This window comes from Desmodus rotundus, chromosome 13, assembly GCF_022682495.2.
Source record: "Desmodus rotundus isolate HL8 chromosome 13, HLdesRot8A.1, whole genome shotgun sequence".
NCBI lineage: Eukaryota > Metazoa > Chordata > Mammalia > Chiroptera > Phyllostomidae > Desmodus > Desmodus rotundus.
In genome coordinates, this window is record NC_071399.1 from 42338042 (window position 1) to 42354523 (window position 16482).

Consider the following 16482-nt stretch of genomic DNA (forward strand, 5'->3'; position numbering starts at 1 on the left):
AAACGAAGAGGCAGTTTTGATAACCCAGGAGAAACCATGGGCCTCCTAGTCTTTCTTCCAATCCATTTCTTCAGCCCTATCCAAGTGATGCTTCTAAAATGCAGAACTTGTTATTTTATTCCCTTGCTTAAAATACTGCAGGATTGGGGGGGGGGAGAGGGATTTCTAATGAAATTCTAGTCCTTCACATACATCCCAGACTCATTTTCCTTTACTTTTTCCGTATGCCCAAACATTCAGTCATAGCAAATGATTTGGTAATTTCTCAAATGTGACTTTCATCTTTGTATCTGTAGTATCTCCTCCTAGAATATCCTTCTCTCCATTTTTGGCCAAATATTCTGGTACTTCAAGGTAGACCTTCCTCTGGGAGCTTTTTCCTGACTACCCCTCCTGGTCCAGGTTAGCGCTCACTCTATCTTATGTTTTCTTTTGCCATTGTTATTGCTTGTTTATATTGTCTTCCCAACCAGTGTTCCTTGGGGGCAAGAACTTTGTTTCACTCATGTTTGTGTCCCTGGTGCCTAGCACATAATAGGTGCTCAATAAATATTTATTTAATGAACAGCAATGCCCCTTCCGTGTCCCAGACACCAATGGCTGTCCTTCAGGATCTGCCATGGTTTTCTCTATCCTGACATTCAAAACAAATTCCTTTCCCTTCTGTGACTTGTACCCTCAGTCTTAAGTGAACCCTAAATTTTTCTACTGTCTGGGCTCATTTTCACAGTCAGTATCTACCTATCCATGCTATGCATCTTATCCATTCAACCTAAAATGTTTGTTTTCCTCCTTTTTGCTATCTAAATTCCACCATTTCTTTCAAAGCCTGGTCCTTATTCCATTAAATTATGAAGCCTTTGTTGATAGTAATACTTAATTATTCTCTTTTATTTTCTTTGTATTGTTATTTACTCTCCAGTTGATTATCAACATCATAAGCCAGGGATCAGGTATGACTAACCTCTTTTTCCTCCCCAAGCAGCCTGTAAGAAAAGGTGTCATGTTTTAATATAATTTGTGTTTTTGTTTATCTTGTTATCAGAGTACCCGAGAAGCAGAAATCAAACTGAAAAGTGAAAGCAGAGTTAAACTTTTTTACTTGGACCCAGATGCCCAGGTAGGAACTATTTTAATGTTTAAAATTTAAATTTAAGTTTGGGAAAGAAAACCTTTGGCAGGTTATTTGTTTCTTTGTTTCTTTGTTTATTTTGGATTTACAAGCAATGTAGCAACAAGATAGGAAATTCGAGGGGAATAGGAAAAATAAAAACAACCTATAATCTTATCACCATAGCACAACTATTTGAGAGATTTATGCAGAGACATAGTCAAGTGCACAGAGAACATATAATTTACCCATAAAATACTAGTCAGAAAATAACAAGCATCACGGCAGATGCCCAGTAGACAGTGCTATTTTCTGACTAGCAGTTCCCCCCACTTAACGCTTTTTATGTTTCTTCACAGAATTCATAGTCATACATATTTTTTGCTTTTTGATGGTGTTTTAGTTGTGATAAAGTATGTGTAGCATGAAATGTACCATTTTAACCCTTTTTCAGTGTGCAATTTAGTGGTTAAGGATATTTATAATGCTGTGCAACTATCACCACTATTCATTTGTAGAATTTTTCATCATCCCAAACAGAAACTCTTTATCTACTGGACAGTAACTTCCCCATTCTTCTTTCCCCTCAACCCTGGAAACCTGTATTCTCCTTTCTTTTTTTATTTTTTGCATTTTTAAGTATATTTTATTGATTATCTTTGTGAATTTGCCTATTTTAGGAACCTCATATATGTGAAATCATAATAATATTTGTCTTCTGGGTTAGACTTATTCCACATACCATAATGCTTTTAGAGTCCATCCATGTTATAGCGTGTGTCAGAATTTTATTTTATTGTGGCTGAATAATATTCTATTGTATGTATATGTCATATTTAGTTTATTCATTCATCTGTTCATAGACACTGAGTTACTCATAAGCATAATTTTTAAGTTCTGTATGATAACACATTAAGTAGATATACCATCATTTTTGACCATTTTTATAAACTATATAAATTTATAAAATATTAACACTGTTGTGAGTAATGAGTGTTATATGGCTTTTCCATATGGCAGTTTCCTTAGGATACTGTACATTGATAATGGGATTTTTTTTAATGTATGTATAATGTACTTATATGTTTACTTTTTTTTTTTTAAAGAAGCCTGACTTCTCATCAGCTGAGCCAGAAGTGAAGCCATTTGAAGAGAAGTTTGGAAAAAGAATTCTCGTCAAGTGCAATGATTTATCTTTCAATTTGCAATGCTGTGTTGCTGAAAATGAAGAAGGACCTACTACAAATGTAACTTTTTAAAAAGGTTTTTTAAAAAACAGAGATTTCACATATGCCTATTGCAATGCAGTGTGGACATGAAATTCTAATCCTGGTATCAGTGAGGTGCAGTGTTTAGATCAGGATGTGGGGGATTGTTTAGCTTGTAGGGACAGGATGTTTGTGACAAAGGATAGGGATTAAGTTTATTTCTCTTTAGCAGTAATTTATAGCAACAATCATAAATAAGTCCAACAATTTCTTCTTTGATAGCAGCATTCTTCTTTTCCCCAAGAGTCTGAGCCATAGCAATGGTCTGGATTGTTTTGTTTTGTTTAGGTAGAGCCTTTCTTTGTTACTCTATCCCTGTTTGACATAAAGTGCAACCGAAAGATTTCTGCTGATTTCCACGTGGACCTGAACCATTTCTCAGTGAGGCAGATGCTGGCCACCATGTCCCCAGCTCTGTTGAATGGCAGCGGGCGGAGCTCACCTGCCCTGCAGGACATCCTTCATGAAGCCGCCATGCAATATCCAAAGCAGGTGGGGGGCCTGAGCCCAGCAGTCATGCTACTGAGACTTATCTCACACATGCTGTGTATGTACCTAGAAACTTTGTCATGCATAATTGAGGTGAGATATTGATTATATTGACAGCTTATCCAATTAGACAGTGAAAGCAAGCTGAGGGAAGAAATGGGTTTGGAATTCTCATTTCTTTTTTCTAAACTTTCTGCTAGTTGCCTTCCCCATCAGATAGCTTATCTGAGTAGACGATAAATTACTGAGCAGTTAACCAGTCTGGCACTGGGTACTTTATTTTTACTTTTATTTTTTTAAGATTTTATGTATTTATTTTTAGAGCGAAGGGAAGGGAAGGAGAAAGAGGGAGGGAGAAACATCAGTCTGTTGTGTCGCATACACGTCCCTATCCGGGACCAAAGCCACAACCCAGGCACGTGCCCTGACTGGGAATCAAACAGGCAACCTTTCGCTTTACTGGATGATGCCCAACCAACTGAGCCACCCCAGTCAGGACAGCACTGTGTGCTTCTTAATAGCTATAACAGTTTCACCACTCTTTGCTGCTTTAGAGCCTTTAATATTCATGGGATTTGTTTAACGTGGCTGTGTGTTCTACTTACTGAAGAAAATCATTTGTTCCCTAGGGAATATTTTCAGTCACGTGTCCTCACCCAGATATATTTCTTGTGGCTAGAATTGAAAAAGTCCTTCAGGGGAGCATCACACATGGCGCTGAGCCATACATGAAAAGTTCAGACTCTTCTAAGGTAAGATGACTTCTATGCTTCGTGATGGTAAATGGCAATAGGGAAAAAGGGCTCCCCGTTGAAGTAGAAATGCTTAAAGAAGTCAAAGTCAAGCCGTATTTATATCTCAGCAGATGTAGACTACTGTACATAGACTCACTCTTATATTTAACCTTATGTGTCCAATTTTCAGTGAAAAGTAATCCTTTGGGTAAATATAATGCTTCATTTAGCTGGAATATCCTGATATTATGAAATAATTTGCAGAGGAATTATTAGCTTGATAGTAAACCTTTTGTCATTATGAAGTTCATACGTTGTATTCAAACAGAGTTCTTTTCACTTGTTGATGTCTCTCTCAGGTTCTGGAAATATATTTGGGCCCATTTACACTTAAGTATGAGACTGAGACTAGGAGATGGTCTGGCTCAGGTGGGAGGGGGCCAGTAGGATCGGTGGTTCAGGTCTGCTTGTGTGTTGTCAGATGGGGCAGGGTTATGGTGGCAGAGGCAGTGTGACCTTAGGTAGAAGAGGGAAGGAAAATATACAAGATGTATGTTTGGTTTATGTGCAATTTACTGTTCATTACCTGGGGAATGTCTAGATGTGGACCTACCATAGAATTACCGAATATTAGGTGTCATTTAGTCCAACACCTTCTTTCACATTCAGAAAACCGAGTTTACAAAGGTCTAGTGACCTACTTAGTGTCCCACAGATGGAGTGGCCAAAGGACACTTGACTATCAGTTGCTAGCACGTTGAGCTCTCTGGTTAGAGTAAGCTGTTCAGTGCAGTCCCTGCCAGTTTTGCAGTATTTTTATTTAAAAACAATTTATAAGTGATAATTTGAAGATTGCCCCAATACATTGCCAAGGACTGGTCAACAGTAGGAGGGGTTGCCCCAGAGTCTCCAAAGTGAGGTTTGCTGAGCTGACTCAGTTTCCTGTCTCCCTTTCTGTGACCACCCTACATCATGTGTCCACAAAGACACAGGATCTTCCTTAAAGAACAGGTTCTAGGAGTCAGACACATAAGTGCTGAGCACCTAACTAGCCTGGGTACTTACACAAGTCATGTCAACTCTCTGGGCCCAGATGTTTCATCTGTAGTTGAAGGATAGTGTTGCTATCTGCCCCTACCTTCCTCTCAGGGACAGTGCTAGGATCAAACAGATAATGTACAAGACAAGCTGATACAGACTTCACAAATCACTGACCCATGTAGGACGTTGGTATCACGTATTACAGCCCCACTCAAATAAAAGCCCATTTACCCAGGCACATCACTTCAAACAGTATGCCTTTCTGGTTGATAAAAGCTGAGTAAAGTTTGGTCTCTGGAGAGACTGTTTTATTTTTAAATCAGGTCTGTAAAACCATGGACGAGAGCACTTATAGCTCTTTGATGTTTTCATTAGTAATCAGTGAAGGCCCAAGATAAGATCTACTACTCTGACGGTGTATGCTGACACATTTCCAAGGCACACGCACACCACCTTTGCTACTTCTGTCTGCCTGCCACATGCACGCTTTGAAACGTGGCAGCTCCTGTTGGTACAAAAATCACATATTATTATGCAGTAAACGTTACACTCCACACTCCCACTGTCCACTGAGCATCTGCTGACGTCCTCTCTTTCTTCATCACTTATGTGACAGAAAGCTCAGCCATGTGCTCATTGCTCCGTTAATTCCCCCCTCCACCATAGTAAGTTAAAGCCGAGATTAAGATTCAACCATCTTACATTGGAATTTTCAACAGATATGACAGACAGATGATTTTTTTTTTCTGTTTATAAAAATTGTCTCTTCATGTTTTCCAAGATGGTATAGAACATCTTTTAGAGTAAATTTTTGTTTTGGACAAAATTTTTATGAAGTCTCTGTAGGTGACCACCATGAACAGATTTTTTTTAAAGAAAGAAAAGCAATAAACAAACCCAAAGGGCAAATATGAATTTTTCACTCTGACTCTCATATGCCTTATGTTCCATTTGCACCCTTAGGATGTCTGAGAGCTCAATCCTTGTTCACTGCAGTGAAGAGTAAAATTTACTTGAAGCCTTGTGTTTTAGCTTTAAATTTTATGCAAATATTGCATTTTACTCCATGATATAGTCATTATTGTTAAACCTAAAAATAATAGTTGCTACCAAAATTGCCACTCTAGGAAAGTAGTCCATTTTACCCTATGTCTGTGTACCCCCAAGTCCCCACATGAATGGATCCCACTTAGAAGAAAGGGAGAGACTACATGAGCTCTTGACATATGTTTCAATCAAGATGTGTTTTCCAGTTCACTCATAAAGGCAGCAATTCCCACAGCGTGATTAGGCAGAATCATAATGTTTTATAATGTAAAGTATAAACCAAACCCTTCGTTTTTAATATATGGAAAGTGGAACCTAGAGAGTTGTAATGGCCTATAGGTTCACACAGCTGATTTCAATTTGACTTAGAGAAAGGCGATTCTATTATTTTACTTCTGAGCCTTCTAGATGGACATTTCTCAAACCCAGTGCACACAGGTCACCAGAGGCCTGGTCAAATGCAGGTTCTGACCCAGGAGCTCTGGGGTGGCGCCTGAGACTCTGCATTCCTCACAGATTCCCAGGTGTTGCTGATGCTGCAGCTCCTCAGTGCACATACTGGTTCATAGGAGCTAGATTACATCCCCAAATCGGTTTGTCTTTGATGTACTTAAGTAATAAAAAGACCTTTTAACCCCATCACTCTGCCTGAATCAAGCTATTGCATTGGTAATAAAGCAAAATCCCAGTACAAGCAAGTTTGGGAAAATCAGTGTCATCTGCTTTAGCAGTGTCTATTATTAAGTGTCGTCTATTAATAAGCTGATTAATAGACCTGCCATGCATACATCTTAATCCAAAAGCAAATGTGCTTCACTGTGCACTGTAGGGTTAATCAGTCAACCCACAAAAAGTCAAAAATAAAAAGTTATTTGGGAGTGAAAATAGCAGAATTTATACTTAGAAAGCAAAAATAAAGCAATTGAAAGCCTTGCCCTAACAAGTCAACACCTATAATATCTTAATAATGAAAATTTACCCACAAATGGTGGGATTCTGCATAAGCCAGTACATATTAGAGGCATATTAGAGCTTAGTATTTTCATTAGTGTTCTCATTTAAACTCTGTTAGTGCTTGGTATGAATACCAAGCATTAGTAATTATTGATAACTCAGTGAACTTAAAATACGTAGCCCTTAGTCATAAAAAACTGTGAAAGCCTATGATGTAGCATGGTTGTTGGCCTGTAAAAGCAACGTTTTAGGTAAGAAAAGACAGTCCTTGTTCTATTTTGTTGAAAATTGCTGCTAGAGAATTTGTTAAACAGAATACTCTGTGCTGAGTGTAAATCCAGCCATATTCATTATAACACAGTGTGCTTTTTGCACCTAGTACTACAGTAGGATGATGCTCGTCTGTCAGTGGGATGCAGCATCTCATGACTTTCTTCTCATGTCTTCAAGGTTGCTCAGAAGGTGCTGAAGAATGCCAAGCAGGCATGCCAAAGACTAGGACAGTACAGAATGCCATTTGCTTGGGCAGCAAGGTAAGGGAGATATCCTTAATACCTTTGATATGGATGTAGACAGGTACGTGGGGGGCGGCAGGGAGGAGGCAGACAGACTGACTTATAAACCGACTAACCTATTCTGTTTTATTGCCCAGAGACAAAGATAATTTAAATGTATAAAGTTGGAAAACAAATAAGCCCCATATTTGAATAATCATTTATTAGAGTCACAGAAAGGAAAGATGCTGGTTGGAGGGTACCCGTGTGGAACTGGCAGGGTGAACAGGAATGTTGGTTGTAGAGCTGATATTCCAGGTTCTAGCCACATCTTCAGCTTGAAGTGGGGTGACAGCCCAGTGAGGTCTGCAGATAATCTTTGTTTTGTGATCTCTACAAAGCATTTGGCTGTGTATGTTGTTTCTGAAGCACAAGCCATTTGCTAGAAATGTTTTCTATGTAAATTGATTTAGTTGTGTTCATCCTCAAAAATATTTTCCATCTTTTTATATAATGAGATTTCTGTTGACTACAGTCAGTGGAATAATAGTCTTCACATAGAAACCAGACTTAAGTTTGGATTTATTTTGGTCTTTTGGAAACTCAGTTTAGAAGTGTTATTTCGCTGTTTCAGGACGTTGTTTAAGGATACATCTGGAAACCTTGACAAAAATGCCAGATTCTCTGCTCTCTACAAGCAAGACAGCAATAAGCTTTCCAATGACGACATGCTCAAGTTACTTGCAGACTTTCGGAAGTGAGTCTTAAGGCCTTATTTATTTTCAAATCTGAAAAATAGAAGTTGTTTGGTAGGGAGGGAAGAAGTGAGAGCAATCTTCCAAATTGCTCATTCAAACATCATGGGGAATGTTGGATGGGCGTGGGGCTTTACCCCAAGTCCTTGGGAAGGAAGAGAATGTTTAAAATTGAAAGAGTAACCTGGTTAATTTGAATTCTGTAAAGAATGTTTTTGCTGATGCAGTGAAGGGTGGACTGGAGGTAGAACCTATGGAAGAAGGATACAGTTGAGCAACTTTTGCCAGAGGTGGAAAGGGACTCAGCAAAGCCACTGCAAGTGGAAATAGGAAGAACAAAACTAATTCAAGTCATGTCAGAGAGGCTCAGTTACTGGGTCCCAGTTTCCTGATTGGGTGTTAAGGTGGAAGGAGAGAGACATGGGTGATAGTCTTATTTAGATAAATAAATCCCAGGTTTCTGACTTACACAGTGGAGTGACTCATGGTACTATGAACTGAATGGGTGATGGGGGCGTGGCAAAGATACTTATATGGTAAAGATATTTATAAGCATAGTTCTAAATACTTTACATATATTAATGACTGTGTATTAGTTTCCTAGGACTGCCATGACAAAGTACCACAAACTGGGTGGCCTAAAACAATGAAAATTTGTTCTCTCATTTCTGGAGGCTAGAACCCAAAATCAAGGTGTTGACAGGGCCTCCAAGATTTCTAGGAGAGGATCCTTCCTTGCCTCTTCCAGCTCCCAGTAGCCCTAAGCATTCCCTGACCTGTGGCAGCGTGACTCCAAACTCTGCCTCTGCCGTCACATGGCTGTTTTCCTCTGTGTCTGTCTAAATTTCCTTCTCATAAAACACATCATGTTGGATTAGGACCAACCCTAGTGACCTCATCTTCACTTGATTACATCTATTGGGTTGGCCAAAAAGTAGGTGTGTGTTTTCCCATAAAATGAGAGACTCGTTTTTCATTTTCACCAATAACTTTGTTGACTGGGATATTTTGAGTATGTCACCTATCTCCCACATGGTATAATGTTGATTGTTGTCAGTTAATGTTTCAATTTGATTGCTGTCAACTTCAGCTGGTCTATCCAACTGTGGAGGTGTCACAATACAATCTAACAAAATTGTTTCAAATGAAGTTAAAGACAGCTAAGTACTACTAGAGCCATCTTATGGGAAAAAAGCAAACTTTTTGGCCAGCCCATACAAAGACCCTGTTTCCAGATAAGGTCACATTTATGGGTACTAGGCTTAGGACTTAAACATATCTTTTTGGAAATACAACTCAACCCATAACAATGTGGTAAAGAGAGGCTGAGCAATGGTGAGAATCTGCTCTTATCCACTCTATCATAAGAAATTCATTTCTGAGCCTATAAAAACTGATTTTCTTTCCTTGGGATGTAGGTTTTAGAATTTTTCTCGGAGAATTCCCACAGTGAGAAAGAAGTGAGGGTATTAAAAGATAATGAAATAAAAGAATGGCCAAGAGCCAGCTACTAACTATTCTGTACCATAGGATCCTTTCAGTTTGGGGATTTTTTTTTAAATAGTATATTAAAGTAATTCTCAGTTTGCCTAGAACTTAAGAATGGCTGGTTAGCTTTCTTTCACTTCATTTGCTGTGGGGGAGCTTTGCCCACAGCCCCCCCCTCCCCCCCCTCCCGCAGATGAAAATAAATCTACCAAGACACAATCTGCTTGGGGAGGAAAGGTGGCCGATCTCTCAAAGGAGAAGGGCCCCAAGCCTTTTCCTCAGTGGGCTTTTACTGTGTTCATTTTGCACAGGAATACAGGTAAAGCTCATCAATCATTGTCAGGCAGTAAGGATGAAACAATAGATAACATACAAAGAACTCTGAGGGCTTATTCTGAGTCAGGGTCAGTTAGCTAAAGGGCTATAAAACTTTGGTAAACAAACTCATTTCATGCTTGGACCCTTATCAGAAAACTGAGGAGGTTCTTAGCAAAGCAGGTTTCACAGGGTTTTATGCATTCTTTCTTAGGCCTGATCGCCCTGGGGAATCCGCCCTTTCCAGCACAGGACTGCATGGCCCTCTGTCATTGTTTTAGGCTTAAGTCAGGCAGGGGAAGTAAGGCAGCCAAGAGATTAGGAGACTTCTTGCAGTCAGAATGAGGACTCAGGCTATGTCAAAGCCGAGGGGCGAGGGTCCATCACCCCCTTTTTCTGTAGCCCCCCAAGTCCATCCCTGTGGGCCCATGCCTATCTTAGATCATTCCTCCCTTGAGGAATCTTACCCGTCACTGGCTAACTGGTCAGGCTCAGGGCCAAGCAGGTAAAGTAAAGTGGGCAGAGGTGGCGCCCCTGCCAGGGAGATAAGCTTTGTCTCCTTAGTGGCTTATGGTCCCAAGGTCTTGACTCAGCCTTAGCCATGGGGGTTTACAGCTTCTGAAACCAGGCAGGGCAGTTCCCAACAATTTGTACCATTTTCTTACTTCTCTCTCTTCTGATTTCTCAGAATTCTAAACACAGCCTTAATTAACATCTCTTAAAAACCTTTACTTAGTTATAGCAAGAAATATACTGTCATAGATAATGTGTTACACTATAATTATTGTCATGTTTTTATTTGAGTTCCAGGAAACTTTTAGCCTTGCTCATAGAATAAAAGTTGTTTATTTGGAAACTCCACTCACCTTTAGGTGAGTAGATCACAGTTTTCCCTCACTGTACTACCATGCAATTCTCAGTAACCATGGTGACCATCACATCGGTCTGAATGTACTCAGGAGGGTGAACACACTATATTGTTAAGGAGAAGTATATCTGTATGACCTCATTTTTGAAAAGAAAACATTTTATATATAATTTATATATGAATGAAGAAATGGATAGCTAGTTAGATGGAAAGATAGACTGGCAGAAAAATAGTCATATAGGCTGGACACCAAAATGTTAGGTGGTCATCTCTGAGAGATAGGTTTATGAGTGACTTTTCACTTTTCACTTTATAGCTTTTCACAGTCTTTTAAGAATATTTTACTTATTTGTAGAGAGAGGGGAAGGGAGGGAGAAAGAGAAGGAGAGAAACGGCGATGTGAAATATATCGATTGGTTGCCCCTCACGTGTGCTGCAAACAGGGACTGAACCTGCAGCCCAGGTATGTGCCCTGACCAGGAATCAGCCTAGCAACCTTTTTGCTTAGTGGAACAGTGCCCTATCAAGCCACACCAGGCAGGGCACTTTTCATGATTTTATGTGGACAGTTTTTATAACTAACATTTACTTTTATATTCCAACAAAACAAACAAGGAAGTTTTTTTTAATACGTGATGGAGGTTGGAAGCCATGTCTCAGAAGTTACTTCCTAGCTGAGAGCTTGAAGCTTCCTCTGCAGTGGCAGCTCTTCAAGAGTAGCCCTAGCTCTTGGATCTGGCTTCCTCAGTGGAGGCCAAAGGGTGGCACTTTACAGGGCCTTTAGTCAACAAGTGGTCTGAGCTGAGAGCCTGAAGCCAGGCAGCAGACAGCACAGATCTTCACTGGTTCTGAGCATGGGACGGGTCCCCCACCCCCAGCATACACACCAGGCCTTCATGCATGTGCTCGGTAGGAAGGACTTCGTGGGTAGAGTGTTCTCCAGATGGCCGTGGGAGATACACAAACTTGATAATAAGGATCCAGTGCTACTGGCGTCAGAAGGCATGACGGCACTAGGGGAGCAACGGTCCTGAGCAACAAGAGTCCAGAGAACTGCCAGTGTCCACTGCCTGTGTTCTTCACAGCAGAGTTAGCGAAGTGAAGGATTCCTTTTCATTCTTTTTAAACCTTGACATTATACTTTTTCTTTCCTCTTTATTTTTTCACAAAGAAGAATCTCATGTCAGTGGCTTAGGCACCAGCTGGAATCCAGAGGTATTGTTTCTGTTCCCATGATTGTCTCAAAATGTCATTTAGAATGGATGAGAAAAATTTTCTCAAGCTGTCCCAACTTTAGAAAACAGCTGCTAAAGCTCATAAGCCACTTTCCCCCGCCCCCATCCCTTGTAATCATTACCAGAGGATACCGTCCAAGATTTCGTGAGAAAATAATTCTGTCAGATGGTATTGCTGGCATATATGCTCCAATAAGTATTTATCTAAGAAAAGAGACTTGGTATGTATTTTACACTTGGATTTGCTCATGGCGATGTCTTTTCTTACTTCTGCAAGAAATCTGAAGTCATGAAGGCAAAGTATAAAAATAGAGTATTTCCTTTAAAATGTAGACCTTTTTAATGCTACCACATTGGGTAATTTAGATAATAACACTGTCAGGGCTCTTGCACGAGACTGGTATATATGTGTTTATTTATACCTTTATGTTCTTTGTCTCCAAGTCTGAAATTTCTCTCTAGTTAACACTGCACTCAAGCCAGGTGGGGCTACTTGCCTTTCTGCGAACCCACTGTGAATTTTTAATCCATCATGCTTTGCCTTCTGCCTGAATTGTGTCACTTTGTGCCCCATCCAGCAGTAGCACACAAATGACAAGCACATACAGCATACACATTCCCCTTCTATTTTTGTGTCTCCAAGGCAAACTTACTCATCACTCAAAACCCAATCCATATCTCACTTCTATGTTGGGAGACCTGGGCCAGGTCACGCGGCTTCTCTGCTTAGTCTCCTCTTCTTTTTAAGGGGGATTGTAATGGCTCTGCCTCCTAGAACTGTGGTGGGAATAAATGAATATTCTTGTAAGGGTGATTTTCTCAAACTGTGAATGGTAGTCTCATCCCCTGTTCCCTCTCAATACCCTACACATCTGCCTTCTGGTAGAGGTTTATACAAACTCTTTGGGGTAGTTATGTGTCTACTGAATTTCTGGCTTCTTGAGGCTAGGAATCGTATCTTGTTTGTCTTCTACCCATGGTGCCTAATGTAGTGCATGTTGTATTATATCACGCACACTTAATAAATGCAGGTTGAAATTTCTCCAACACATAAGTCCAGTGATTTTATTTAAACAAAAATATCTCATATTTCTTTCAATTGCATATAAATTGTTTAAGTGACACCAACAATGCCTGTGGAGAATATTTTCCTTTACAAAATGCATTTAGAAGATTAGACTCACCACCAACAACAGATCCAGGCATGCCTACACTGCTGGTTAATCACATTGATGTGTCGATATAGGAGGTAGAATCAAGAGGACTGGGTACAGAAACACAGATGTAGGGACACCAAATCTGTTGGCATGAGATGACTGACTACTGGTTTGCAGTGCCATTCCCCTTCCCTCTGTGGGAATTGTCGAGTCAGCAGGAACGTCTGGGCAGTGGGGAAAGAAAACCTTTCCCTTTCCTGAGAGAGAGTTTGAGCCTCATTCCTAGGTTTACACACAGACAGAAGCAGTGCCCAAATCCCAGTCGCCTTACGTGTTTCTACATTATACATTTATTTAATCAGTGCATTTTTAGGATGGGTTTTCCTTCTCAACTATTGTAAGTTTTGCATAGAATATATGCACTTTGTAGTATTAAAAAAATAATCCCTATCATGAGAGAATTCATTTTGTATAACATGTCGTCATTGTCATCATCATCATCATCACTTTGCAAATGCATATTTAAAAAAGGAGTGGAATTTTTGTTCCATGAGGTTTTGCTGTCTAAAAAGCCAGGTTCAATAAAAACCCTGAACTTTTGTAATAGGTTTAAGATTATGTTTTTAAAAACAATTTAAATTGGTAGAAATAGCTTCCACAAAACCAAGGTGCTATGTGGTATGGAATTAAAATCAGACCTGTGCTTGCTTGGAAATATTGTACTTGGACATTATAATGCCTCTATGGAAGTAGCAACTAGAAGTAAAAGTTCCCAGCAGAAGGAGGAACCTAAATAAAAAACAAGTATAGTTAGACATAGAAGTATATAATAATTTGTAGAAAGAGTTCTAGTGAAGAATGTTTAAAATTTGTTGCTTAGAAGTCCAGCTCTCAAAAGTTTATATGTGAATGATCTCAGAGTGATTGAAAAAGTGGTGAAGAAAGTACATATTTATTCACAGGTGAAAATAACTAAGAAGGGGTGAAATATAATACTCTTAAGTAGTTACATGTAAAACTATTATTTGTAATAAACAGAGTATTTCTGACTCGGGGAAGCTGATACAGTTTCATAGGTGTCTCTAAGAGTCTGTGGAATGCAGTGTTTTGTAGTATGTTGCAGGGTTAAATTGTTTGAATGAAGAGGTGGAGGAAGGCATTATGTCACGAAAATTTATACCTATGTAGAAACCCATGGGTCTCAGGGTTGTGCCCCCCCAAGAGCTTTGTTAAAGCTGAGAGAGGCTCCAACAGTGTATCATCGTTGGAGGATACGGTGCTTGAGGGGCTGTTGGCAGCTCTCTGCAAATGATTGTTGAAGGTACAATTTTCTGGTAGTAGAAAAGGATATTGGGTTTATGAACAAATCACAGAATGGGCACAAAATATAGGGGTAATGCTGGACTGTACCTGGAAATCTTTTGGCCATAAATCGTTTAACTGAAGGTAGAATGTGTGAAAATCGTTGAGTTGCCTTCCTGACAATTATATCTTAAGATTTCAAATTGTTGTTCATTTAAACACAGATGTGGAAATGAGAAGGAACCCTGAGAGAAAGTGATTCTGAGGTTGGAACTGCTGGTGGGCACAGATGAATATGCTCAGTGTGCTCTGTGGTCATTGTGAGGCAAGAATTTAGAACTGTTAGGGAAATCTGATTCAGATTAACCCCAGGGTATGCCGACAAGTTATGTGTGACTCTGCTTAATAGATAACAGTAACCTTAGAGGAATCTTAAAAAACTGAATTTAGGAACTTTTCAAAAATTGGAACAAAACCAAATGCTGAATCTGTTGGCCGGTGAGGCCAGTGCGCTTTGATATTCTCGGCAGTGTCTAAAAGACGTTACTAATAAACTGGTGACTTACAGAACCATGAGACTGCTCTGTTTTCTAAGTCATGTCTGTCGAACTAGTCATCCTAATCACATTTCTGCTTCTCTCTTTTTAATTGGATTGTTAAGCTTGTATGACAGAGGCATGCCTTTGACAAGTGTATATTCCAAGATGTCCTATGAACAAGTCAGCAAAGTGTAGTACACCTGAGTAGACGAGTTGTTCAGCTGCTGGAGTAACCAGATACCAGGGAGGGTGATAAATGGGCGAGTGTCATCCTGGCTGTGGGCATCTACAGATTTGAGAAGAAACCTGTTCATGCCAATATTCTGTGCACTATCTTCATCAGTGACTTTTATAAGAGAATATAACATGCCGGTAGAATGTCTTCACAACATAAAGCTAGTAGGAATATCTAGTACATTAGATGTTATAACCTAGATGTAAGAGGGTTTTGATCAACTAGAAAAGGCTCAAGTATACAAAGATGAAATTTCATAAAGATAAAAATCAAATTCTTTTCTGATTTCCAAAAACATAATTATACAAAATACAGCATGGAGAGATGTAGCATGAGAGTAAAGCATATGAAAAAAGATTTAAGGATTTTAGGTAGTTGTAAATTTCATGTGTATCACTAGCTGTGGCTACCTACAAGCAATAGCATTAATTGATGGGTATATTGTTCAAAACCAGGCAGCCGTGGCCTTGGCCAGTTAGAGCATTATCTGGATATGACAAGATTGCAGGTTCGATCCCCAGTCAGAGCACATACAAGAATCAACCAATGAACACATAATAAGTGGAACAACATCTCATGCTCTCTCTCTTTCCCTCCACCCCACCAAATCAATTCAAAAAAACACACACACAGCTATTCTGCCTTCACTTGGTCAGGCCATACTGGGCCTGATTTGTGCAGTTCTAGGTGCCACAATATAAATAAATGGGATGTTCTTCTGGGATTAAAATGGCATTGGAGTAAGGTGCAAAAGGGCTGAGAATGGAATACTTCAGAAAGCTGTTTACAGAGGGTTGGAAGGTGTTACACTGGGAAACATCATAACTAAGCCCCTCGAGAAGTGGAAGTTTAAGAGAGGTGAATTTTACCATGCTGTGTTGAAATGGCTATATTGAAAGTTTTCTTGTCACTAGGTAGTGGTGCTTGTCAGGCATCTTACAGAAGAGATTCCTGTATCAGATTGAGTCAGACCAAATACAAACCTCAGATACTTCATTGAGTATCTACTTTGTACCCAGCATTTTGCTAGACACTAGAAACTAAGATGACTTGTAGTTACGAATTTTCGCGATTCTAAATGAGCCAAGAATATATGATGAGGTTGCTGTCCAACTCATTAGGCACTGGCCACTTGTGGCTGTTTAGCACCTGAAATATAGCAAGTCCCCACTGAAATGAGCCGTGAGTGTAAAAGACACATGTGGTTTTCAATAATTAGAATGAACTTTTTATACTGATTACATACTGAAATAACAAATGTTTTGCATATATTGGATTAATGTATGCAATAATAAATGTGTTATTATTAATAAATGTATTTTTCAAACTAATTTTACCTCTTACTTTAAAACTACTTTTGTGTCTTGCATTATATTTCTCTGCAAAGTGCTCTCTAGAATTTAGGTTTTAGAGCTAACCTAACAGATAAATGTTTGATTTTTCTCTTTGT

At 39.4% G+C, this 16482-nt stretch overlaps 1 protein-coding gene across 17 annotated transcripts in view; it reads left to right on the plus strand.

Moving 5' to 3' along the window:
• Positions 1 to 16482, plus strand: part of DOCK9 (dedicator of cytokinesis 9) — a 344395-nt gene that overhangs the window by 208127 nt on the left and 119786 nt on the right. For all 17 annotated transcript variants that reach the window (XM_045186630.2, XM_024578994.4, XM_053916340.2 and 14 more), the window contains 6 exons: positions 1046 to 1120; positions 2218 to 2358; positions 2668 to 2871; positions 3498 to 3620; positions 7095 to 7177; positions 7773 to 7895. In XM_045186630.2, coding sequence (XP_045042565.2) covers positions 1046 to 1120; positions 2218 to 2358; positions 2668 to 2871; positions 3498 to 3620; positions 7095 to 7177; positions 7773 to 7895 — 749 coding nt within the window. The remainder of the gene's footprint in view (positions 1 to 1045; positions 1121 to 2217; positions 2359 to 2667; positions 2872 to 3497; positions 3621 to 7094; positions 7178 to 7772; positions 7896 to 16482) is intronic.